At 37.5% G+C, this 25,979-nt stretch overlaps 1 protein-coding gene across 1 annotated transcript; it reads right to left on the bottom strand.

The window, feature by feature from the left end:
- Positions 1-1,542: 1,542 nt before the first annotated feature.
- chrnb5a (cholinergic receptor, nicotinic, beta 5a) lies at positions 1,543-25,526 on the bottom strand. The gene is made up of 8 exons (XM_059342042.1): positions 25,404-25,526; positions 15,067-15,212; positions 10,352-10,396; positions 9,280-9,389; positions 8,321-8,847; positions 5,377-5,867; positions 3,910-4,055; positions 1,543-2,773 (listed from the first exon to the last, which is right to left on the bottom strand). Exons 1-8 carry the CDS (start codon positions 25,447-25,449, stop codon positions 2,758-2,760), a joined length of 1,527 nt encoding a protein of 508 aa, XP_059198025.1. The 5' UTR covers positions 25,450-25,526; the 3' UTR covers positions 1,543-2,757.
- Positions 25,527-25,979: the final 453 nt, after the last annotated feature.

Genomic DNA, 25,979 nt, shown 5'->3' with positions numbered 1-25,979 from the left:
AATCGCTTAGCGACAGTTTCGACCGTGATCACATACACTAGGGATTACACACAGGAACTGTGGCTGCCGTCCCTAACTGCACAACATCAGCAGCTGATCATAAACAAAGCAGCATGGCTAATTATCATAAACATAGAGATCTTGAATTAACCGGCATCGCTAACTGTGTACAGAGTGTCCAGTGCTTGTTGTAAACAAACAGAGATCACAGAGCTAACTGTTAGCCTATTAGCAGGACTGTGCCGCTACAATTCGTTCTTACCTTTATACAGTCTAAGGTTCTTACTCTTCTTAACGAGCCGCCGGCCCCTGCAACGTCATTCTGGCTGCTTGCTGCTTCCTCTCCTTTTCTTACTCACAAATCTCGCGAGACTGATTTTTAGCGCGACGAGAAATATCGTTGAGTTTAATCTCGCGAGATCTCGTCACACCCCTTCTGACCTGTCATCCAGTGATGCACATCATAGAAGTGGTGTGTTTATGTGCTACTGTGGCGCTAAAAAGTCTGAAGACATCTAAACAGTTTATGTAGGTCTTTCAATACAACTACTTCTACAATTTTCATGTCTGATTATTTGTGTTCCCTGTTAAGTTTATGAACATTATTGGTCATGAATGCAATGCTTGTGGCAAAGCTCTCTGTTTGATATTCTGCAACTTTAACACAAATAAAACTTAAATTAAGTTACTTGAAAACCATGCGGGTTGCATTGTGATACATTAGCTGTATGTTAAGCAGGTCTCTCTGAATTGCATTAAAAATTACACTTGCATCAGTTGGGAATTGGTGTCAATAATGTAAAGGACTTACTGGGCTTACTGTCCGAAACCACTGATACGGTCCTTTAAGTTAAGAGCTGTGAGGAAGAAACTGGGGAACTTGTGAGGTAATAGCACTGGGTAAACTCATTAAATACAGAGCTTTTTATTAAACATGTAATAGAATACAGTCAGTGTCATATTTATTGTTAACCCAACACTGAGTCCAAAAAAGTTGGGACGCTGTGTAGAACATGAATGAAAACAGAATGCAGTGTATGTTCACAAAAAATAAATTTTATCATCTTAAACATTAAATATCTTGTCTGTGTACTGCAAGTGCAATTCTAGTATATTTTGGGCAGTTATATGTAAAATATTAAAATATAGGCTAGTTGTATTTATTATTGACACCCCTCTAATGCACAACATGGGTCAAAAATGCCCCGCATTCCTTTCCCATGTTATGTAATGCTTGCTGTGTGTTTCTGTGCTCTATCTTTTCTTAAATATCTTGTTTCTGATAACAACAGATCATTATTTCCATTTTGCCTCGCATACTTTATGAAGAAACATTTTTTTTGTATTATTACATAGCTAACTACTTGGCTAAGTAGTGTGCTAAGCTAACTACTAAGCCAAGCTAAGTAGTTAGCTTAGCAACCTACTTAGCTAACTACTTAGCCAAGCTACTTAGCCAAGTAGTTAGCTTAGCAAGTTACTTAGCTAAATACTTATCCAAGAAGTTAGCTAAGTAGTTAGCATAGCAAGCTACTTAGCTAAAGCATTAGAAGAGTTGTCACACAAAAAGGGATTTTATTAAAATATTAATCAAGAAAAAACATAAAATTAGGATGTATGATGATCAAAAAGGGGAAAACCTGGAATACTGAATGATATAAATAATTAATTGCAAAGATATAGAACATAAAAACTCATATATATCGGGTCACTTTAGACCCATGTTGTGCATCAAAGGGTTAAATGGAATGTAAGTCCAAAAGGATTTGCACATCAATGCATTCTGTTTTTTTACACAGCATCCCAACTTTTTGGAATAAGCGTTGTAACCTGGCGCTGCTACAAGTGAGATGTGACATGGAACACAAAGGGAGAGAAAATAAGAGAACAACCAAACAAGTTAGTGAAAGACAGGAAGAGAAAAGAAGGGGAGATGCACATTCTTCAAAATAAGACAATGCATTAACGATTACAACACCGCTCGGGAGGTGGATGGTGGAGATGACGCACAACGCTCTGAAGCAGAACATGGAGAGGACAGAGCGCCAGAGAGTTGATGCATTAATACTTTTATGAAGGGAAAAGGTGGATAGGACGAATTGTCCTTGCATTGTTACAATAAAGCTCTGAGAAAGGAGAATATTACGGTCCATTGTACTGTGCCAACATGAACAATTGGTATTAAGTCTTTTTTTTTTTTACATCAGTAGTGCTGCAGAGAAAAACAGACCTCATAGTCTTATAGGGGTTGTTATGTGTAATTGAACTCTATTTTACATTGTGTCTGTAAGGAGCTCCAACTGTTCCATCAGCAGCACAGAAACAAAGACAACAATTTACCCGAATGTTTCACCAAATTTGTGGTTTGTGGCTGTTCTTTACATTGTGGAGACTAAGAACAACCAAAAACTGCGTTAGTACCTTCTTGGCTCCGTGACAATACCATCTTGTTAGAAGTTGTACAATTTTTGAGATATAAAAAGTATATCAAGATTGCCTGCGATGACTGTTTTGCTTGGAGGGTGGCATAGTCCATCAGAAATAGAAGCCATGCAGTAAAAAAAAAAAAAAACTAATAATAAAAAAAGTGTCCCAGAATGATTGTGTTTGTTCCAGGGTCACTCTTGCAAAGACAACCACTGTTGTGGTTTCACTTATTATGCTGGTTATGGATCAGATCCAACCAGCAAACACAGATCAGAGTCAGACCTGGTGCAGCTTCTCAGTTATAGATGTGATAGTTCATCTCCATATATCCTAGAAATCTCCATACCTATACAATGAAAAAAAAAAAAAAAAAAAAATAGTTAATAGAAATGAAGACATAAAGTCACCTCACTGCAAAAAAGGTGTGTCTAAAAACAAGATAAAAACACTAAATCTGAGGGAAATTATCTCGCTGCATGGACAAATAATTTCACTTTACAAGATTTCTTGAATTAAGATGATTAAATCTAGAAATAAGCATGCGGAACACTTAAAATAAGAAATAAACTCTTAAAACAAGATAAATTATCTAACACTTCTAAATCTATGTTTTTTTTTTTGTATCTTGGTAAGAACCAAATAATTTGCAGTGCTGGTGCATGAATGATGTTTTATGTTCCTGATATACCAGTAGGGCAGGGCGATATGGACCAAAAGTCATATCCTGATATATTTAGGCTGAATATCTAAATACGATATGTATCCCAATATTTTTATCACAAAGTGAGAGCAAATAAAAAGCCAAATGTGACATTTCATTCATAACAAAATCAATTTGAAAAAATTGTATTCACTGAAAACCAAATATAAAAGCTGAAAGATTGAACACTGTAGTTACTGCACTCTGTGCATCACTATTAGAACCTTTTACAGCAATGCATTAACTATGTTTTTGGGGTCAAAGGTCAAATAAATAGTCGTGATTTTTTAGCAACAAAATGACATCATCAATACATGTAGAAATAAGTGCCATGTCACTTACCTCCCTTATTATTATCTACATAGTGATGAAGTAAATCACTATGTAGATAATAATTTCCCTATCAAATAAACTTATAATTTCTATTATTTTTATGTTTAAATTAGTATATATATCCAAAGCTGACCCTGGTAAGTGCAATTACTGCTTGGTTTTTAATTGGATTTTGTGGTTTTTATATTATTATATCTCTGAAATAAAGCAAAATTGAAATCTAAAACTTTGTCACAACATAAAACAGACACCAAGGAGTTCATTTTTAGTTACAACTCAAGTTAGGCCAAAAAAATATAGTTACTGCAGTTAGGCTTTGTAGGGCAGTAAACAGAAAACTATTCTTACATATTTAACATTGATGTATAAAAGACAGTCTTGGCCGGGTTAACAGGTGTGTTGCGATGTATCGTAATGTGTGTGTGTGTGTGTGTGTGTGTGTGACTCACTCTGTGTCGTCAGCGATGGGTGTGTTGTAGCTTTGGAACAGCGGCTGCATGAAGAGCCCCAGAGTCCCGACCACACACACCAGGATGAAGATCCACAGGAACAGACGGTCTATCACCATGGCAACGTACTTCCAGTCTTCTATGATCTGGAACCAAACCAACAAGTTTAGACTAGAACCAGTTAGTACAGATCAAACCATGGCTATAAAGCGTGTGTGTGGAAACAGACCTTCAGGGAAACACCATGTTCTAACCAGTGGTGGGATGTAACTAAGTACATTTACTCAAGTACTGTACTTAACCCTTTATTGGGCGAATAACTATATTTGGTAATTTCAGTGGATATCAAAACTGGGTCCCCCATGTCTCTGTTTGGTCGTAGAACCACATGGATTTTTCTTCCAGCTAATCAGCAAAGATCAGGCTACGTCACAGACAGTGACACCATGACATCTGACCAATCAGTATGATAATAATATAATAATATTAACTTTACTGACCTGGACCTCCAAGGTAAAAAAGAAAAATTTTGGAAAAAATTCTGCAAGAAACAGTTCAATTTCGAGTAAAAAGTTGCAAATTTACTAGATTAAAGTGGAAAATCTACAAGAAAAAAAGTCGCAGAAGTGGAAAATCTGCACGAAAAAAGTCGCAGATTTACAAGAAAAAAAGTGAAAAAAGTTTTTCAGGGCCTTTTTTCTTTCTTTTTCTTAAAGAGACAGGCAATAAAACTGACTGTTTTAGACGGAGAGTAATTCCAGGTACATTGAGTTAATATGCAAAAAATAGCATGTTTTTGAACATTAAAGCATGTCAACATGTTCAAGTACAAATACCCAAAAAACAAGTAAAATGTAATTGCTTTTACTTTGCGATAATGATGAGAAGCAGTGTTTTATAAACTGCTGCTGTGTCTATGAAGCACCAAAGGACACTAAATGCATATCAGGGTATAATTTTAACTTCACTGCAGCTGAGAGGAAGCGAGGCAGCTTGATGAAAAAATTGCCATGAGCACTTAAAGCTGCAAAACTTGTTTGTAATATTTATTAAGTGTGGGAGTTTGGTATAAGTTTGGAAGCCCAAAGCCACAAATTTGGGGTTAGGGTTAGTCAGTCAGTTTGTGTTTGCAAGAGAGTGTGTGCAAGGTTTTTTGAGGTTATCTGATATTTGCAGAAAAAAATTGATGGTTGTAATAATGTGACAGAAGGACAAAAGCAGATACTGAAGGATTTAAGACACAGAATGCTCCGTGTATTATCTGGCCCTGGTAACCTCTTCATTTCTTGTACAAATCTCCTTATTTCTCCATATTGCATCTTTGTCACCACACATCTCTATAATCTGATCTTTCTCTTTCTTTGTATTCTTGCCAATAACATATTCTGTCTTCCCTTTCTTTCAGCCTTTGATCCTATCTCTTTCTGTTCATCATTTATTCTTTCAGCCATGGCTTTATCTCCTCACCCCTTCATCATCGTCTTCTGTCTTCATGTGTTCAGCGATATATCTCACTCCATCCACCGCCTCCTCCACATCTGCATCCCACTGAACAGCCAAAGGCCTGCGGAAGTCTGAAAACCCTCCACCTCCATCTGGGACGTCGTCCACCTTCCAGCAAAACTTGTGTGCCAAGTCCTCATTCACGTAGAAGGAGTCGGCATCTGTTCGGATCCCGCCGAGTCTGATGTTGGAGTACTGCCTCTTGTCTGTGCCGCACTGGGAAGTGTTCTTCCCGACAGTACTCCTGTTGGGGTACTTCCTGCGGAGTTTATCGCGGACATGGGAGGAGCCTGGACGCCTCATCAGGAGGAAGTTAGGCAGGCGGATTAAGAAGAGGCGTTTGACCCAGTCGGGCATGTGGTGGGTGGACGGGGAGCGGTGGTGCACATTGAGAACACAAACGGTGGTCACAATGGAGAATGTGACCAGCACCATGGTGAACATCAAGTATTTACCTTAGAGAGAAAAGACAAGATCAGAAAGACTGCCATTAAACACATTGTCATTAACTCTATGGAGTCTTGGGCTGTTTTGTCCATTTTTAAATCATTTTCATCCTGCCTGTATACACCACTTAAAAAATAAAAATGTTTAAATGCCATTTTTTTTTTCAGCACAACCTCAACAAGTGTCTTTTGATGTGTCTTTTTTTGTTATTTTGTGTCTTTTTTTTTGGTAATTTTGTTTCTTTTTTAGTCATTTTGTGTCTTCTTCTGTGGGTTTTTTGGTCATTCTGTGTCTTTTTTAAGTAATTTTCTGTCTTCTTCTGTGGGTTTTTTTTTTGGTCCTTTTGTGTCTTTTTTTGTCATTTTGTGTCTTTTTGTGTCTTTTTTGGTCATTTTGTGTCTTTTTTAGTCCTTTAGTCCAACATAAAATGTGATTTTGAATCTTATTTTTTTTTTACTTTCAAAACACTATCATGCTCAATAAAGAATTTTAAATGTTGCAAATGTGAACAAAGGTTGCAAATATAACATATAAGCGGGTTACATCCAGTTCTATCATTTTCAACATGGACAAATAAGTCTCTAATAAAGGCCCAGTATGGCTTACTTTTTTTGTCCACTGGCAAAGCAACATATAATAATGGTAAAAGACACATAGGTCCTCCATGGACCGTGCTGGAAGTTATGTCTGGAAGTAGTGTTCTTGAAGCCTGAAATGGTTATTTTTTTCCAAAGCGAATTAAACTAGCAATTGTCATGTGTCATATTTTGTGAGATATCATACAAATGGTGCTTAGAAACTTTTCGTACGAGACACAGAATATGTTGATATTTCTTCACAGAATCACAAAAGTTGATTTTTTTTTTTTGCCTTGGGCATGTAGCTTTACCTTCTGGTTTTTTTTGCATAGTATCATATGTATAAGTCCTTGTGATGTTACAGCTATTTATAAGGAGAAAATGCTACTACAGTGCTGTTAAAGTCATTCCCCAGCTGCAATGATGGTGCAGAGCGCAGGTGCAGAAGACCCAGTAAGACTGACCAATTGGAGCAAATTGGACCGTTTTCAGGGCCTTTTTTTCTTTTTCTTCTTTTCTTTCTCTTACTCTGTTTTTAGACGGAGAGTAATTCCAGGTACACATCTATAATAAAGTCTTTTATTATAGATAATTGCTGGCAGCATGTCCAACATGGACAATAAGTCTCTAATAAAGGCCCAGTATGGCTTACTTTTTTTGAGGATGTACTTTTACACATCACTAATTCCATCAATACAACAGAATTATGTCACACTCACCAATTTCATGCTCTGAGGTTCCAATTTAAAGGGATTATTTGTTCGGATTATTTAAAGTGGGGTTGTAAGAGGTACTTAGGCTATAAGTACCTTGTACATGAATACAGTGTAAAGGTTGATGGAGAATGGACTTTACTAAAACCAGGAGATGAAATGGACTTCCAAGTATTTGACACTTATTCTGTGGATAACAGTTTGTATGTCAGACTTCGACATAGTATTTAAAAAATGAACAAAATCGACTTGTGAGATTGTTGGATCTTCTGTCATGAGTGTTATTTACATGTATGCAGTTTTAAGGTTGGTGGAGAATGGACTTGCCTGCAGTGGACAATTTTACATCCTGATAAATTTAAAAATTATTTGTCTTTTGTATAATTTAAAGATACTCAAAAACATATATAAAATAAATATTGGTACTATACTGTACCCTATAAAGGCCAATTTTGTACCCTTTTTTAAAAAGTTCCTTTTATAATGTTTTTAAATGTAAAATGTCATGTATTGTACCCAGTTGAAGCTACTGAATCTTTTACACATGTTTATTAAATAAATCATGTTAAATTCATTTTAAAAACTTTCTTTTTCATTTGTGCACCTTTATGGTAAATGGACACTTATATTGAGCTTTTCTAGTCGCTTTGCGACCACTCAAAGCACTTTACACTACAGATTGCGCTTATTCACCCGTTCACACACACATTCATACTGGTGGCAGAGGCTACCCTAAACGGTGCCACCTGCCACCATTGGGAATTCATTCACACATCGATGAAGGTTCAGTATCTTGCTCAAGGATACTTCGACATGTAGGCTGCCATGGTCAGGGATCAAACCACCAACCCTCCGATCAGAAGACGACCCGCTCTACCAACTGAGCCACAGCCGCCCCGGTGAAATGTTGCTATGGGCAACAAACCCCAAAAACTTCCACAAAAAAAAAAAAAAGAATTATAAAATTTCTATTTTAAGACAAAAACATTTTTTCCTAACTGGCATCATAATACGTATCATAGAGGGTTAAACCAATCAATCTTAGCTGAGATCTTGACATATTTTATATTTGGCTTGGTGTTTTCCAATTCATTTAATTTCCAATAGCACATGATTCATCTCAAAGCAATGGTTCACAGTTCCACATAGACACATAAAGAAATGACTGACCTATGAGTGGCACTGCGAGGGAGGTGGGTGGCACTATCTTTGATATCAGCAGCAGGAACACAGTGAGCGCCAGCAGCACCGAGATACACAGCGTCATCTTCTCTTTGCAGTCTGACGGCAGGTAGAAGACCAGGATGGCCAGCGAGGTGATCAGAACACACGGGATGATCAGATTAATGGTGTAGAACAGCGGCTTCCTCTTGATCACAAAATCATACGTGATATCCAGGTAGGTGATGTCGTTGGGGTCCTCGTTTTTGCGTGCCGGCAGCGAGACTATGTCCCACTCTCCGCTCGGCGTGAAGTCGTCTCGGCTGGCGAAGTCGCTGGTGAGGATCAGATCCATTTCCGTGTGGTCGTAAGTCCAGGAGCGGAACTTGAGCGTGCAGTTCTGCTGGTCGAAGGGGAAGTTCTGCACCTCGATGGCGCAGGCCGACTTGTAGATGGCCGGGGGAAGCCAGAAGATGTCTCCCGTGTTGGAGACCACGGCGTTGCAGTAGAAGGAAACCTCGTACACACCGTCAGCACTGTGAGAGGTTGTGAGTGAAATGTAATTACAATTACATTAAAATAAGACATATTTGCAGCTAACTCTTGATGCAGCACTGTAGACCTTTTATCCCTTCATTGCAATGATAATAATCAGACAAACTCTCCCCCATGATTATCTTAAGTGATATTAAAAGCAGACATTGATTAAGCGCTCGCTAATCCCCTTCCACTCAGCAACAAAACAGGCTCGCAAGAGAGAAGATGCACAACATTTTAATTACAAAATCCCCATAGAAAAACAGGCTTATTTTGGCAGCAGATTTCCTGCTTGTAACGCCCTGATGGCAATGTTGGAAAACCTCTTAATACTGTAGAATGAGATACTGTACCTCCATTAATACCATACTGTAATCCGTTAAAATGTCAAATTGGTCTTCTTTTTGCTGTGGTGACATGCACATACTTACTTGTTGTAGAGCACTATGTCAGGGAGCCAGATGAGTTTGGATGGTATTCGTAGTTTCTTTATGCCTTCGTACTTCTCTGGGTCCCATCTCAACCTGTAGTCATTCCACTCCTGCAGAGAAAGTGATTATGAACACACTAGGGTTGTCAAAAGTATCGATACTCAAAAAAGTATCGATACTAAAAGCGTTGTATCCGGATACGATTCTCAGTTTCAAAAGTATCCATACCCGCAGTATACACAGTGTCAGTATACATAAGCATAGAGTTAATAAGTTTACATAAATGTTGGTGACTGAAAAGTGTCAGAATGAAGCAGAGAAAAGTCGACCCGCAACCAAACAGCAACACACACAACCGAAAATATTGTTCTAATTGTTATTGTTTATTGTAAACAGTAAAAAAAGCAAAGACCCCAAAATTTAACAGAAATTTTTTATTAACAAGAAAAATGCAACATGTAAAAATTAACAGAACCACAGGTTAAATATTTATAATAAAAAACTGTTGTGCAAAAAGAAACTGCAACTATGATAACAAGCTTCAGGTCTGAGGCAGTGCAGAAAATAAATATATACAATAAACAATAACAATTACAACAATATTTTGAGTTTGTATGCTGTGCACAATATTAGGCAAGCTTGATTAAAAAAAAAATTAATAACTTAACTTAAGTGTTCATTCCTTGGCTAGGTATCGATACTTTTGAAAATGAGTATCGTATCCGGATACTCAAAAAAGTATCGATAACTTTGACAACCCTAATTGTATTTATCTATTTTTTGCACTACCTCAGACCTGAAGCTTGTTATCATAACTGTTTTTATCAGTAGTATTTAACCTGTGGTTCTGTTCATTTCTACATGTTGCATTTTTCTTGTATATAAAAAAAATTCTGTTAAATTTTGGGGTCTTTGTTTTTATCCTTGTGGTATCAAAAATGGCATCGAGTATCGAATATTTTCCTGAGTATCGGAATCAAGTTGAAAATTTTAGTATAGTGACAACCCTAGAACACACCCACACACTGTGCATACTGTGTGGAGCACTGAGCAGTAAGAGAGATTATTGTACCTGAAACAGCCACAAGTTGGTCGTCATTATCTGTTCCCTCTCATTCTGCAAGAAAACAATAGTCAGCTTGTCACAATCAGCATTATTTGCATAGAAAAAATCACTTTACAATATAAATAGTTTATTATAATTCTGTCTACTGGCAATGATTTTAGCAAGATATAGTAAAGGTCACACCCAAATACTGAAGCACACCTTTAGGGAGAGGATGTAATAACTATGATTTTACAGCAAAATTACATCCTTTGAAACGTATTCACAAAATGCTGTGAAAAAGGTAGATTTAGTGCCCAACTAAAGTGGGTTTTATTGTGCAGGAGTTTCAGAGTGTACTGTCCACCTTAAGTAATTATATGTGGTCATAAATGGGACAATGTAATATATTGTAAATTGTAGCATTAGGATCAATTTCAGCAGTGGTGGAATGTAACTAAGTATATTTACTCAAGTCCTGTACTTAAGAACAATTTTGAGGTACTTTACTCGAGTATTTCCATTTATGTAACTTTATACTTCTACTCCAATACATTTAGCTGCTTTTTAGGTGGATATTTAACATAAAACAACAGGATATATTTAAAGTGATGAGACATTTTTTTAATTAAACCTCATAACAGTATATTAGGTAGTTAAAATGAGCTCTGTATTTACAAAATTAAACCGCTTACATAAATGCATCAATACAAATAATGTAATAATATATTTAGAATACATAAAACAATCTGAGTGGGTCCATTCTGCATTAAGAGTACTTTTACTTTGGTACTTTAAGTATATTTCGATGCTGATACCTTTGTACTTTTACTAAAGTAAGTTTTGAATTTCACAGTGTGGTATCAGTACTTTTACTAAGGATCTGAATACTTTTTCCACCACTGAATTTCAGATGTCAAACATGCATGATTGAAGTGAGACCTGGTTGTGACAGAAAGCTAAAGCCCTGCTAATTGAAATTAATGGTTGGCGAATTTGATGTGACATTGTGTGCAATATAAGTCATCTTGTGCAAGCAAATGAGTGAGAAAGATGTTAGTCAACCAGGGTTTGTGTCAAGCACTGAAGCATTACTTAAATAATTTAAATTCAGTTACACCATCACTGTTAATAACCCCTGCAAAGGTTTGTTTTTGTTTTGTTTTTAAACTAGGGGTCTGCTTGTTTGCTTTCTTAAGAAAAGTTGGATGGAAACTTGATATCAGTTTCTTTAGCGGACAGATGGCACAGTGGCTGTATGTTGGGGGAGGTTGCTCTAAGGGGGAATATGTTATCCAGTAACTCCAAAGTTCTATTATTTATATGTCGTGTCTCTTGAGCAGGATTGCTAACGTGACACTTTGTTTACGCCGAACCTCCAACCCTGGGATGCACCAATATAGCATAAAGAAGTGGTCATGTGGATGCTCTTGTTACACAGAGAAAATGGAAGAAATTGTATTTGGTTCACCGCCTGACACTCAGAAAGTTCCAATTGTTATTCATATTGGGAAAAAAATCTAAAATGTATTTTCACACAAATACTTGGGTGTGATGATCCGCTCTCCTGGAAAGACCACTGACTCGGTTTTCAGAACTAGTAAAGTCCAGCACGAGACGGGAGACTTTACAGGTAATTTCAGAGAGAGATCATTGTGATTGGCCTTTTTAGAAATGCAGATGAACCTGTTCGTCTTTTCAGATGGTGAAAGCCTGATTTAATGGCAGGAAATCCTGCAGAAAATGTTGCTTTTCCAGCATTGTCAACAACTGCCTACACTGCAAAGACACTAATTGCTTGTGTTTGAAAAGAGTTTTAGAGATTGAGAGTTAGTTAGTTTGTCTTCTTCCTTTTACAGAAGACTAGCTAAGCTAGCTTTAACCCTAGGGAGTCTAAGCCAATTTTTCCTGCTTATTTCCGCCTAGTTTTTTTTGTTGTTAAATGCATTTATTTCTTCAACCCTTTGATGCAGAATAAAGTAATATTCACCTTTTTTTTCCAGGACTACCAGTGCTACCAGAATATATGGTTCTGTCATATGTCACATGAATGTGCAAAAAGTTATATAACCCTGAAGACAAAGGAACAAATTAATTTAATTTTCCGGAAATATGGTAAAACCACACACAAAAACATAAATGCAGTGGTCTTTTTCAACTGAATGTTATATTTTTAGATCTTGGGGATCCGGGGGACAACAAATGAACACTCTATAAAAACAAAATTACATATATTTATAAAAAACTAAGATTATGTTGTGAAGACTTAGTGGCTAAAAAGCAATGAAGCGAATAGCTTGTCTAAGATACGTCTACATCTTGTTTACATCTTGTTTGTGGGCCAGGCGGCAACCTACGGGTCTGAGCAGGGAGGCAAACCAGGAAGTGCCTTAAGCTGCATTCTGCCCAAAATTCCAGCAGGGGGCGCTGACGGCAGCTGCAAAAGCATTTGGGTCCATTCATTTCAATACAAAATGAGAAAACTTCTCACTTGATTTATTACCTCAGATTTTTTTTTAGGACAACACTATGATCTCAATCACTAGTAAAAAATATTTTGATTTGATGTTAATCGTGTAAATAATGGCCCTGTTTAGAAGAAAATAGAAGATAAAGAATGGTATGATTTGGGGCGGGGCTACCTTTGATTGACAGGTCACTAACAAGACGAGCCGTCATCAGGAGAGAAGCAGAACAATGCGTATCCACGCCAACGTATCAATAAAGTTATATATTTACAATTATATACTTCTTTTTTTTTTAAAGACATTTACCTGTTTGGTCTCATAACTTTGAGCCTTTCACTGTATTTTCACTTAATGACAGTTTATTTTGAAAGTTTTGTTCATTAAAATGTCTATGTTGTGGGCACACCAATTAGCCACAGCACAGTGTGTAGTTTAACTGAATTTAAATTTGTCAGTTCAGAGTGTTGATGGTGTGCAGTGTTTGACAGGCTATAGTCCAAATGCTAAAAACACAGACAAAAAATGTCCATCAGTCTATTTTCTAAGTTGCTTACCCTGTTTAGAGTTTCAGGAGGGCTACAGGCTATCCCAGCATGCATTGGGTGTGAGGTGGTGTACATAATGGTCTGGTCACCTGTCTGTCACAGGACTAAGCCAGACAGACAGACAGACAGAGGCAGACTCATTCACACCTTCAGGCAAATCAAAGTTGCCGGTTCACCTAAGCTGCATTATCATAAAGTTTTTATTACAACTTGTATAAAAATGTCATATTTATTCAGTGCTGTTGTAATATGTATGTAGCTGTTTTATTTAAGTTCAGGGACGGTGTACTGAAGCAGTAACAGAGTATGTTGTATGTAAAGCCATGGCTTACTGGGAATAAAAATGAGCCATCGAGATGTCAATCAAAAACAGTTGTTTAAAAGCTTAGAAAGAATTGGCTTCTCAGTTGCTGTCTTGTTTTTTTGGAACCATTTTGACAAGAGTTTGTTGTTATCAGCTAGCTGGGTTAGCAAGATGCAAAAATGAACAAACAGACTGTTGTGAAAAAGGAAGTAACTAACTCTCATGAACTGAAAGCACAGATAACACCCAAACCTGACAGCACTGTGGTAGCTGCTTGCTAATCACAAGTAGCCACGCCCAAAAGCACACCCTGCTTTATCATCTATTTTACTCTAAATGGCACCATAATTTACAAAATGAGAATCATGCTGTATTGTAGAAGACTTGAAACCAGTGATTGAGACCATAAACGCATAAATAAAAAGTTTGCTGAGGTAATAAATCAAGTAGGAAGTAGGGTCATTTTCTCATAGACTTCGATGCATTCGTAGTCCTTTTTGTAACCAGTGGAGCCTGGAGGAGCTATATGATGCATCTTGCCCAGTATGACTTTATGAAAACAAGTATGCTGTCTATATTTCATGACTATAACACCACAGATAGCGAGTGTGTACGGAAATAAGATACACAAAAAAAGCTTGAGGCATTAAAAGATAGCAATCAGTGTCAGAACAGATTTATATGGGGCCCTGAGAGCTCAAAGTGCTGCAACTTAAAAAACACAAGCAAATTGAGAAAACATCTTCATCAATTTGACAACACAAGCGCAGCATTTAGAAAACGCGCTGCAAAGACCACAACACAACACAATAAGAAAAAGCTCTGCAACTAGACCAGAACACAACAGAAGTGTTTCCAGAGGACACTTAAAAGTGATGCACACGTCTGAACACGCTTGTGATATTATCACGTTATTTCATGATAATGATATTTTCACATGAAATACAGCATTAGCCCACAAGTGTTAGCACACATAAACAAATCAAATAAATTAATGATACACGTTTTAGTTGGTCTCTCTCAATGGCACTGAGTTGGTCTTAGTCTTGCTAGCCCGCTAACGTTAGCATGCTATCGATCGTCGGCTAACCTTAGCATGTCCAGACGTGTGCATCTTTTTTAAGGGTCCTCTGGAAACACTTGTTGTGTTGTGGTCTATTTGCAGCTGCGCTTGTGTTGTCAAATTGATGAAGATGGTTTCTCAGTTAGCTTGTGTTTTGTGTATTTGTATGTGTTTTCTTAAGTTGCAGTGATGTGAGGGCCACCGTAGGATTTATGATAATATAGCAAAAGGGGCTTTGGTTCTACAGCTATAAACATTTTGTCAGAATCAGGATGTCATTAGTTAATGTAGCTATAATGAGGATGTGTGGCATCTTTATACATGTGTACAAATGTGTGTGTTTTCTATATAAACATACTTACTACACTGATGAGCTGAGACAGAGACACCTGTATGGAGATGGTGACCTGTTGGGTCTTATTGACAGCTGGTCTGATCAGTTTGTTGTAGCGCTCTGGACCCAACAGGTAGTTCACCAGCCGCTCCTCTGCATTCTCCGCCCTGCTGCCTGCACACCATACACAGAGTGGGAAAAGTTCTTTAACCCTCTGGAGTCTCCAAAAGCACCAAATCCAGACTTCTTCATCACATCCAGACTAGAAAACAAAGCAGCGTGGAGCCCTACTGTAAATTTACCTCTAAAGTTCTGGCTGTAAACTCCATGAGGCCAGTTTCAGTTTGATGATGATATACCAAGTAAAACTGGAGACAAGCTCAAATATATTTAGTATAAAATGATGGAACTGGATGGAACCCTCTTATATGTTAGATTTGCAACCTTTGTTCACATTTGCAACATTTAAAATTCTTTATTGAGCATGATAGTGTTTTGAAAGTAATAAAAAGATTCAAAATCACATTTTATGTTGGACTAAAGGACTAAAAATGACACTTGGTGACCAAAAAACGACACAAAATGACTAAACAAAGAAAAGAAAAAAAGACACAAAATGACTACGAAAAGACAGAAAAAGACAGAAAAAGACCAAAAAATACACAAAATAAGTAGACAGAATGACACAAAAAAACAGAAGATACAAAATGACAAAAAAAGACACAAAATGCCTACAAAAAGAAAAAAATGACCAAAAAAAGACACAAAGAGACCAAAAAAAGACACAAAAGACCAAAAAAGACACAAAAAGACCAAAAAAAGACACAAAATGACCAAAAAAACAACAAAAAAAGACTACAAAAAGACACAAAAAGACCAAAAAAAGACACAAAATGACCAAAAAACAACACAAAAAAGACACGGAAGGATTCATAAACGCACAAAATAGCCCAAGACTCCATAGAGTTAATAAACACTCAGATATACTTTTACTGCTTTGCTTGAACAGAATGAAGTGTATACAGTATGTCTCGCTTTCATTCTTACACTGAATACAATAATGTCACCGCATTATATTTGCGTGTGTGTGCTGCTGTGCGGTTCCAAGCGTGATATCCTCTCTATCACAGTCGAGTGTCACCATGATGAACAATAAACAAGTTGGCTGTAAATGAAGTAAATTTACCAAAGGGCATTAAAGCTAAATCACGTGTTCCCTTTAAAATGTGACTGTGTGTGTATGGGTGTGCGTCTTGCAGTCTCGTGCTTTACTGCAGGGTTTTAGAGCAAAAGAACAAACAAAAATCCAGTCATGCATCCATCCCTGTGAGAGGATCCCTGAAGCTTTGTGTTTCCTCAGCCCTAAATTATTGGTTACGTAAAAGTGATCGTATGAATAAGTCAGAAGCAACGTGCTTTTGACCCATTCTCCTGGCTTCCACAGCCATTATGTCTACATTGTCAAACAAACTGACAACAGCTCAGGGAGCGTTTAATATCTGGAAGGCTTCGCCCCCTTCTGTGCCACATGAGTTGTCTGTTTTTGTAAGATTACATGCAGGGAAGGCTGAGTGAGCATGGATGTTCTTTTTTTACAACTGCACCCTGCTGTTTTAAGTTTTCATGTCCCCGTGAACGCAAATGTTTTCAGCGTGAATGAGAGACGAGGGGATCTGGGAAACTTAATGGAACTTCTGTCTACGCTTTATTTTAACTTCAGTGGATAAGCGACTTGTCATCAGGGAAGAACATGAGTAGTGTACTTGTGCATTAGAGATGTTAAACTGAAGGTTAACCTCATAGTCATAGTTAACCTCAATCAATATGTGCTGTGTGTGAGTCTGAGTGTGTGCTTGTGTGCGTGCGTGTCTATGTGCATGTGTGTGTACATACAGATGTGTATGCGGGGGAGGGAGGGGTGGGTTTTGTCATTTTTATTGTCTGTTTTTATCCTTATTTTTTGTAAAGCACTTTGTGTTACATTTCTATGTATGAAAAGCGCTACATAAATAAAGTTTGATTTGATTTGATAGTTAGAGGACTTAATCACATTTAGATCTGAAGTGGCCTCAGTGAATCAGTGTCATCTGGATTTGTGTGTAAACATACACCTTCGCCACCGTGTCAATTCATCTTGAATTATTTAATATATACCTAGTCTGCATATTTATCCCTATTCCAGCAAACTATAGACGTATGGGAAAAGGAATAAGAGGATAACCTGTGTTTGTTGTGTGGCTGGGTTGGGCCATTTAACCTGGGGAAACCCAGACACTGGTGTTGTGGATGTGGGAAGCAAACAGTTTAACTTAATAAAATGGAAATTTGCTGGTTTGGAGGGAGACTATTTCTTGGCCAGGATCAGTAAGTTTCTAATCTTTCTTTTGGCTGGTTGCCTGGCAGCTGGTAAAAGCAGAGTGGGGCTTTCTGGTAGAAATGGAGTGACACCTGCAAGCTAGTTAAGGCAGACAACTAAGGCTACGTTTACACGAGGACGGTCTGAACAGAATACACAAAAGTGGCGTCGCGTCTTCACTTTTTATTCCTCGTTTAGACGAGCATTTTCGGGAGGAAATCTGTGTGCATACGGTGACGCAAAAGTGTGTGAAATTCAATTGTATGCAGCCAGGCGGCATCACTTGAAGCGATAAGAGCATCTTTGGGCATGCAGAAGTTTTCACGCCACACATTTTCATCAGCTACTCCTTCCACAAAGTTCTCCACCATCACTAGATCTCCCAGGTCTCGTTCACAGCCGTCTGGCTCGCCTCCAACAAACTGCTGCATCCAAAATGTGATGGAGGTAATTACAGATCCTTCTCTGTTCACTAATACTATCTGTACATATCCTGTACATTTGGTGGAAAGACTCCTGTAAGTTTATTAGAGCTGCCAGAGAAGCTTGAAGGTCCGACGCATGGAAATAATCCCACGTTTGTTTATTTTCCTGTACTGGAGCATGTATGTGACGTAAACACATACGTGACGTGAGCAGATCAGATCAGAGTTTTGCATCTTGTCAGTGTAGACGACATGCTACGGCGGAGCGTATTTAACTTTTCCACTCTGGAGGGTGGTTTCAGATTTTTGCGTCTTTAAGCCCCAAAAACGCCGTCACCGTCTAAGCGAAAGGCACTTCCGATAAAATATTTTGTCGTTTTTACCCGCAAGCGTCCTCGTGTAAACGGGCCTCAGTCTCCAGCTCTCCCTCTGCCTGTCAATGCCACTGCTGCCCTGCACCAGTATTACTGCTCTCTCAGCCCCAGCATCCACCTGCAGGCTCCTACAGAGTGAACTTATATCTAATCATCACTCCTATATACCTCATGTAAATTATCTGCGAGGACTGATGAGGTCGGAGTCTAGACGCCAAACTCTAACTATGTGTTGCTGTTGCATTGAACATTTTAAACATGAGCTGGCTCACTGAACTTCATCTGCCTACAAAGTGCACGGAGAATTGGAAAAAGTCTAAAGGGCTCAAAACTACAGACACACAGTATAAAGAACAACTGGCTGCACTGCAAATTATTTGGTGCTTACCAAGATTTTAAAAAAAACCCTGAGATTTAGAAGTGTTATAAAACGTATCTTGTTTTAAGAGTTAATTTCTTATTTCTAGATCTTAATTTAAGAAATCTTGTCAAGTGAAATTATCTGTCCATGCAGCAAGATCATTTCCCTCAGATTTAGTGTTTTTATTTTGTTTTTAGACACACCTTTTTTGCAGCTGCATGGTCCCAGAAAACACACTTTATCCAGATGTTTTGAGATGCATGAGTAAATCCAGCTGAGGAAATAGCCATTACTTTTAAAAGAGTACTCAAAAATGTAGCATTGCACTTCAATAACTAACTCACAATGGACATTTCTTTTTAACCCTTTGATGCACAACATGGGTCTAAAGTGACCCGACTGAGTTTTTAATTTTCTATATCTTTGCAATAAATTAATTTCATCATTCGGTATCCAGGTTTTCCTCAATTAGTTTGTTTTTGATCATCATACATCCTATTTTTTGTTTTCATCTCTTACTTTTTGAATAAAAACCCTTTTTGTATCGCTATGCTTCTAATGCACAACATGGGTCAAAACATTTCATAATGGGGTATTGTGTGTATAATTTTAAGGAAAAATGAATTTAATCAATTTTGGAATAAGGCTGAAATATAAAAAAAAATGTGGAAAAAGTAAAGTGCTGTGAAAACCTTCCAGATACACTGTATGTGTGTGACAAAATGATACATACACATGTTAAATATATTAAATATATGAGTGTGGAAAGTAACTATTTGAAACAAATTACTATTAATATAGTATTAGGTCATTTAATTTTAAATCAAATTTGGATGAATGAGTTATTTTGACCCATGTTGTGCATCAAAGGGTTAATAAGTATCAATGTTGACACAGCTGAACCAAAAAGATTTTCTCCTTTATTTTCTTTGTCTCTGTTTCAATAAAGTTTCAGTTAAAGACAAGATCCTCTATTGCAAAATAGGATGCATTACAAGCTGTGCCTTTGGTTTCATGTTATACACGTCCAGCCTCCTATAAGTAAACATCAAGCATAATGAAATTATATTATCTTTTGCTAACATACAGTACAGGCCAAAAGTTTGGACACACCTTTTCATTCAATGCGTTTCCTTTATTTTCATGACTATTGACATTGTAAATTCATCAAAACTATTAATGAACACATGTGGAATTATGTACTTAACAAAAAAGTGTGAAATGACTGAAAACATGTCTTATATTCTAGTAAGCAAAGGGTGGTTACTTTGAGGAATCTAAAATACAAGACATGTTTTCAGTTATTTCACACTTTTTTGTTAAGTACATAATTCCATATGTGTTCATTCATAGTTTTGATGCCTTCAGTGAGAATCTACAATGTAAATAGTCATGAAAATAAAGAAAACGCATTTAATGAGAAGGTGTGTCCAAACTTTTGGCCTGTACTGTATTTACCCTTACAAGATTTTGATAGCTAGGGCATATCCTGAACATTAGTTGACTTTCGCTGAAAGATTTGAAACAGTTTGGCCAATGTTGATGCTACCTGTGTTGCCAGATCTTGTGAGAGTGTGTTGCTCAGATGGGTATTGAATTTATTTTTATTTAAAACATCCCAATATTTTAATATCCCAAAGATGCTCTATGGCGACATGTCCGGCGAATACGAACTCTCAATCGTCCGACTAATTAACATTCAGCTGCACGGCAACTTCTGGTGGACGTCCCTGCATCCAGCAGCCAATGGCACGTTGCTGCATGACCTGAGACATCTGAGGCATGATGAATATGACAAAATTTGACATTTTGGGGTGGCCTTTTATTTTCCCCAGTATAAGGAGTGTCTGCTCATTGTGTCTGATCACCGTCTGGAGAGGCCACACCCATGTAGTGAGTGAAATCACTGCATCACTGAACAAAAATCTTTCCTGCCACATGCCATCACACTGTACAATAACAAATAGTCTGGTTCATTACATACCGTCGTTATGCACTTTATGTGTTTTTTATGCACACTGTTCATTGCACCTTATTTGTTTCATAGCACCAACATTTTTATACTGCATATTCATATTTATTCTGCACTGGAATGCTACTCCTTAATACATACTCATATATAGATATAGAGACCTGTTAAGGGGTAGGACTCGATAAGTTTTTTTACTTCTTCCTACTCCCTTTCGAGCTTGCAGAAAGTGTCTGTTTTCTCAATTTTGTTTGCTTTTTTGTTTTGTTTTTTATTTATTCATCTATTAATATTTAAGCTTGTTTTTTTGTGTTTTTTTTTTACTTGCTTGCATGTTCAAAATAAAGACAATCAATCAATCAATCAATCAATACTCCTTCTTTAGACACTTTATTTTTTATTGTATTTTTATATTTTATTGCTGATGTATGCCTAGGTTGTTCTTTTTATTTAATTGTGTTGTTATTGTCTCTGTGTGTAATGCTGCTGCTACACTGTAATTTCCTATCCCATCTATCTATCTGTCTATCTATCTATCTATCTGTCTGTCTGTCTGTCTGTCTGTCTGTCTGTCTGTCTGTCTATCTATCTATCTATCTATCTATCTATCTATCTATCTAAATGCTCACTGACAGAGATGGATTAAAAATGTTACACAAATCAAGAGAAATAATCCTATTGTACAAGTAAAAGTCAGCCTATGTTCACTTAGAGTTGTTAACTCCATGTGGCATCAATATTTGACATGGGGCGTTTATATTTTTGTTCAGTATATGTAGCTTGTGAAAAAAAGTGACTCTGGGGTGAGAGAATCGGTTATAATCTGAGCTCACGGTCACTTCTCCCATTGGAGTAAATAGACTCGGGACCTGTCTACTAAGATGAGCAACAAGGTGACACGGATACAGGGAATGACTGATATGTGCGCCATCTCTTTTTCAATCACTGATACTGTGAATTGAGGAATGGTGCCAAACATCATTGTATAGTACAAGGCCTGGTGAAGTTCTGAGGCCTTCGGGGAAATACAACACTCACAACAACACGATGGAAGACGCAGCAAAGTGCTTTCTTGGTGTATTACATCATTTAAATTATTCACATGGAGATTTCAGGGTATCTTTGCCTTGATGGATGTTACAGAATAATTCTTGACTATGTTGCCTGTCATACCTGATCTTTGTCAGAGTGCAGTTGTTATTGTAGAGCGTAGATGAACACTGATGGCTCTGATTTTTTTTTTTTTTCCTGTTGTGTGTTAATTTTGTAGTTTATGTTAGCCGTTGAGCTAAAGCCAAAGCTCAAGTTCATACAACAAAAGGATGCAAAAGTCAACGAGAAGACAACTTGAATCAAGGTCATGCTAATAAAAGAAAGTTGTTCTTTTTGGACAGTAGTGGAGACATCCAAGTGTTGTCCCTAAAAGACAGGAGGAGACGGTGTTTTCTTAGCGGTAGACATAAAATAGCCTTCTGTAAATTATTCAAAGGCTCCTTCTGCTTTTACTTACAAGTATTTTAAAAGTATGAACGTCACACACAGTTTTTAAAACTATGTCTCTGAGGCAAAAGTGAAGTTTTGAAGCTGCTTTTGATTGAAAAAAAAAAATCAACTTTGTTCAACAAAGACATAGCTCCTGTTTTAGGATACACAGGGGTCCTCTGAGTTTATGTCTCTGTCTTTAGTCATAAAGGGCTCTGACTCATCGGCACACTCTGTACCTGCAACGTGAATCAGATGTACAAATACATATGAGGTCGTGTTTGATCTCTGCCTCAATGATTTCCAAGGCAACATAAACTAGAGCTACACTCAGGGACGTAGCTAGGACACTGAAGTCATGTCCTTGACTTTATTTTTTAGATTCTTGGGGATTTTAGCAGCTTGATGGGTTGTTTGTGTTTCACAATTTTACAAAAAACTACAAATGATGGGTTATTTCCTGCTGATTGTGATATCAGTTTGCACTTCAATCAATCACTTCAAATAAATCAAGTCAATAAAATGTTAATGAGTTAATGAAACGATGAGATTTAATGGTTTGCCATCACAAACCTATCCCTGCCATATGGATAACAGCTTTAATCACATTAAATGCTTTTATTTGGGGAGAGTAAATGGTTAAATAATAATAAAATAAAAATAAAAAAAGATAATTGCAAACTGCCCTTTCTACTCCTTAACCCTCTATGGTATGGTGTTGCCCTACCAAAAAGGCAACATACCCATTTTTGGCCTGTTAAATTTCTACAATGGATCTTTTTGTGTGATGCAATACTTTAAAGAGGGAAGAGTATAGGGAACCAATAGCCATGCTTTAATTTGTCACATGACCTCCAGGAGGCCATATTGAAACACTGGCTGTATCCCAATGTCAAGTGCTGTGTTCGAATCCCCATACTTCCCGTACTTACTATACTTAGTTTGAGTACGCAGGGTGTTCCAATTCTGATCGCGGCGAAAAGAAGTGAACCTAAAGGACCCGGATGTTGTACTCATAACGGTCAAAACGCTGAGTGTGGAACGATGTACACTATACGCACTCAACGGCCGCCGTCTTGTCTACGTAGCGGAAGAGGCGGAGCCAGGCAGAGCCGCTCAGCTCAAAAAAATGTTTGTAATGGTGGCCGAAACCACAGCGGAGCGGTAGGTAACGTTGCTGACGACACCGGCACATTCTCCACATTTACTGCGTTAATGGAGCCATATTGCGGGATTGTAGAAGGAAAGATTAAACAACACAAAGGGTAATTTTTTCGCCGTTCAAAGCGGGAAGTTTTTCGCGGGTGACGAGCCGCGGCGGCTGTCGCGAGTGTAATTTCCGGTAAGTGCACCACGGAGTATTAGATTTGGAACAACCTGCTGAAATCTGCGTACTTAGTAAGTGCGGATAGTGTACTGCGTTATGTACTCATGGAAGTATGGGGATTGGAACACAGCAAAAGATCCTTCCTTGGTAGGATCCTTCCTTCAGAGTCGGGTCCTCCAGAGACGAGGTCAGAGTCCTTCCTTTAACTGGTGTAACAAAATGGGACAGCCTTCAGAGTGTGCAGCTGTGCGTCATTGCGTAACTGGACGTCCTGCTAAAATTCAGCGCTGCAGTTTAAAAACATTTATTTATAAATAACAATAAAGGATTATAGCGGACTGTTGGTCCCTGTTAACACAATAAGCAAATGTATAACTTTCTGAATGGCATAGCTTTATATCCTTTGAACATAGTACATCATCATCTGACGCATATAAATGATTTAACAATAACTTTAGCGACTGAGACGGCATTAATTAACTTAACCAGCAATGTATCGAGATTACTTTTATTATCTTTTAGCTAAATATACTGTCATGTGTTCATGTTTTTGCTTGACTTTGAACACACGTTTTGTAAGTTACGTGATAACAAATATTCAGTGTAAACTGAAAATACTTATATATTTAAATACATATTGCGTCACCGATTCTACGCTCGCCATTTTTAAATCTCCCTGTAGACCGGTGTGCGCAAGGCATTATGGGTACTCGGAGCGCACGAAGGATACACACATGCATCCTTGGAATTTGGGACTCAGAAAAAGAACTCAAAACGTCATTTCCTGGCCCTTTTCCATCTGGGAAAAAAATATTGCTACTCCAGACAAGAAACTGGTTAAAAAAGTTCCTTTTATAATGTTTTTTAAATTGAAAATGTTTTGTATTGTACCCTGTCGAAGCTACTGAATCTTTTACACATGTCTATTAAATAAATAATTTTAAAAAAAAAACTCTCTTTTTCACTTGTGCACCGTTATGGCACAATGTTGCCTACAGGCAACAAACCCCAAAAACTTTCCAAAAACAAAAAATTATAAAAAAAATGTCTTCAGATTATCCAATCCAATCCAATCCACTATAGCACAATTTTAGCAAACACAAGGTTTCCAAAGTGCTGCACAAACAATAGACAACAATAATAATAACAATAATAATAATAATAATAATAATAAGAGATGTAGTAACAACAGTAAAATGCAATAAGATAAAATAAATTTAAAATGGGATAAAAATAAATAAAATAAAATGTAAAATGTACTGCCCGCACAAAATAAAATATGCATGTATTCAAATAAAAACAAAAAATCATAAAATCATAAAATCAACATAAAATCAACACTCTATGTGGTGTTTATTTAGTCTGTTTTAAGACAAAAAAAAAAACCCACTCCAAACATTTTTCCCTAACTGGCATCATAATGCATAACCATAGAGGGTTAATGAACAAAAAGTCTCCAAGTTGGACTGGGCCCTCAGCAGTTTATTTTAAACATACAGTACATAACAGCAGTTAGAGCTGTAAAAATGCAGTTACTCATGTAAAGGGACATCTCTTGCCAGAAAAGCAGCAGTTTTTTGAGTCTGTCTGCTCGAAGATTCCTCACAGTGAGATTTAATGAACTGACAGCAACGCAGCACTTTGAATACAACTCAGCATTTGATGAAAAGTTAATATCAAATTAGTGCCATCTTCAATGTGACCTGCGCACGATTATATACAGGACACTGCGTTTATTCATCTTTGCGTAAGTTATCTCTTCTGCAGCTCACTGAGAGCTAATTAACTTAACTTTATGTGTGTGTGTCCATGTGAGAGAGAGAGAGAGAGAGAGAGACAGAGAGAGAGAGAGAGAGAGAGAGAGAGAGAGAGAGAGAGATCTTCGTCTATTTGAAAGATTTTTTTAGATATATAATGACAAATATAGCATCTTAAAAAGCACAGATGCTGGCCAAAGTGCATATGTCATATGCTATGACTGTATATCTCCAGACTCGAAGCTATAAAAACAACAGTTGTACTAGATAACATCACTTAAAAACACATCAGTACAGAATAAAGCAGAACTTACTTGTGAGGGAGAGGATGAAGAGCAGGAGCACAGTGCTGACACTCATCTCCTTTCTGCGTCCTTGGACAAACTTGACACTTTTTTTGGATTGTCCTCCGAAAAAAAGAAACGTGAATTTTGGAAATATATATATCTATATTCCGTCTCTGTATATTATGTGTTTCTTTTCTTCTAACTCCCTTCTCTTCTCTGCGCTGGTGGACAAACCTGCTCTGGTTGGTCGGTTCTTGGCGGAATTTTACGCAGCGTAGAAATATTCGAAAGAAGAAACTTCTAATATAATAAACAGGTCATTCTTTTTTACAAATTCTTTTGTTGCCAACGACAACATGTTGGTCCTTTATTTTATAGCCGATGTAGCCATTGCGCGCCGCCGCCTTAGCCACAAAGCAGCCACGGAGCGTTGAAACCGCTCTGGATCCAGATCCAACAGTCCAGATGAGTGCCGGGTGTTGTCGTCCAAAAGAAAATCCTCATTTAACTTCTTCGTTTGTGGATGAAACAGCTTTATGCAGCTCTCACCTGCGTTAAGTTCGCTCTCCTCTGATGAAGCGCAGACAAGTTCTATAGCGCGCA

Source organism: Centropristis striata, chromosome 1 (genome assembly GCF_030273125.1).
Source record: "Centropristis striata isolate RG_2023a ecotype Rhode Island chromosome 1, C.striata_1.0, whole genome shotgun sequence".
Classification (NCBI taxonomy): Eukaryota; Metazoa; Chordata; class Actinopteri; order Perciformes; family Serranidae; genus Centropristis; species Centropristis striata.
This window is presented reverse-complemented; position numbering and strand designations above follow the sequence as displayed.

Excerpts from the sequence above, each read along its gene's own strand:
- chrnb5a (XM_059342042.1), bottom strand. The coding sequence starts at position 25,449 with ATGAGTGTCAGCACTGTGCTCCTGCTCTTCATCCTCTCCCTCACAA. Across the intron at positions 15,213-25,403 it reads CTTCATCCTCTCCCTCACAA|GCAGCAGGGCGGAGAATGCA; the intron begins GTAAGTTCTGCT and ends TATGGTGTGCAG. Across the intron at positions 4,056-5,376 it reads CAGAAGACGATGATGAAGGG|ATCATAGAAGACTGGAAGTA; the intron begins GTGAGGAGATAA and ends GTTTGGTTCCAG.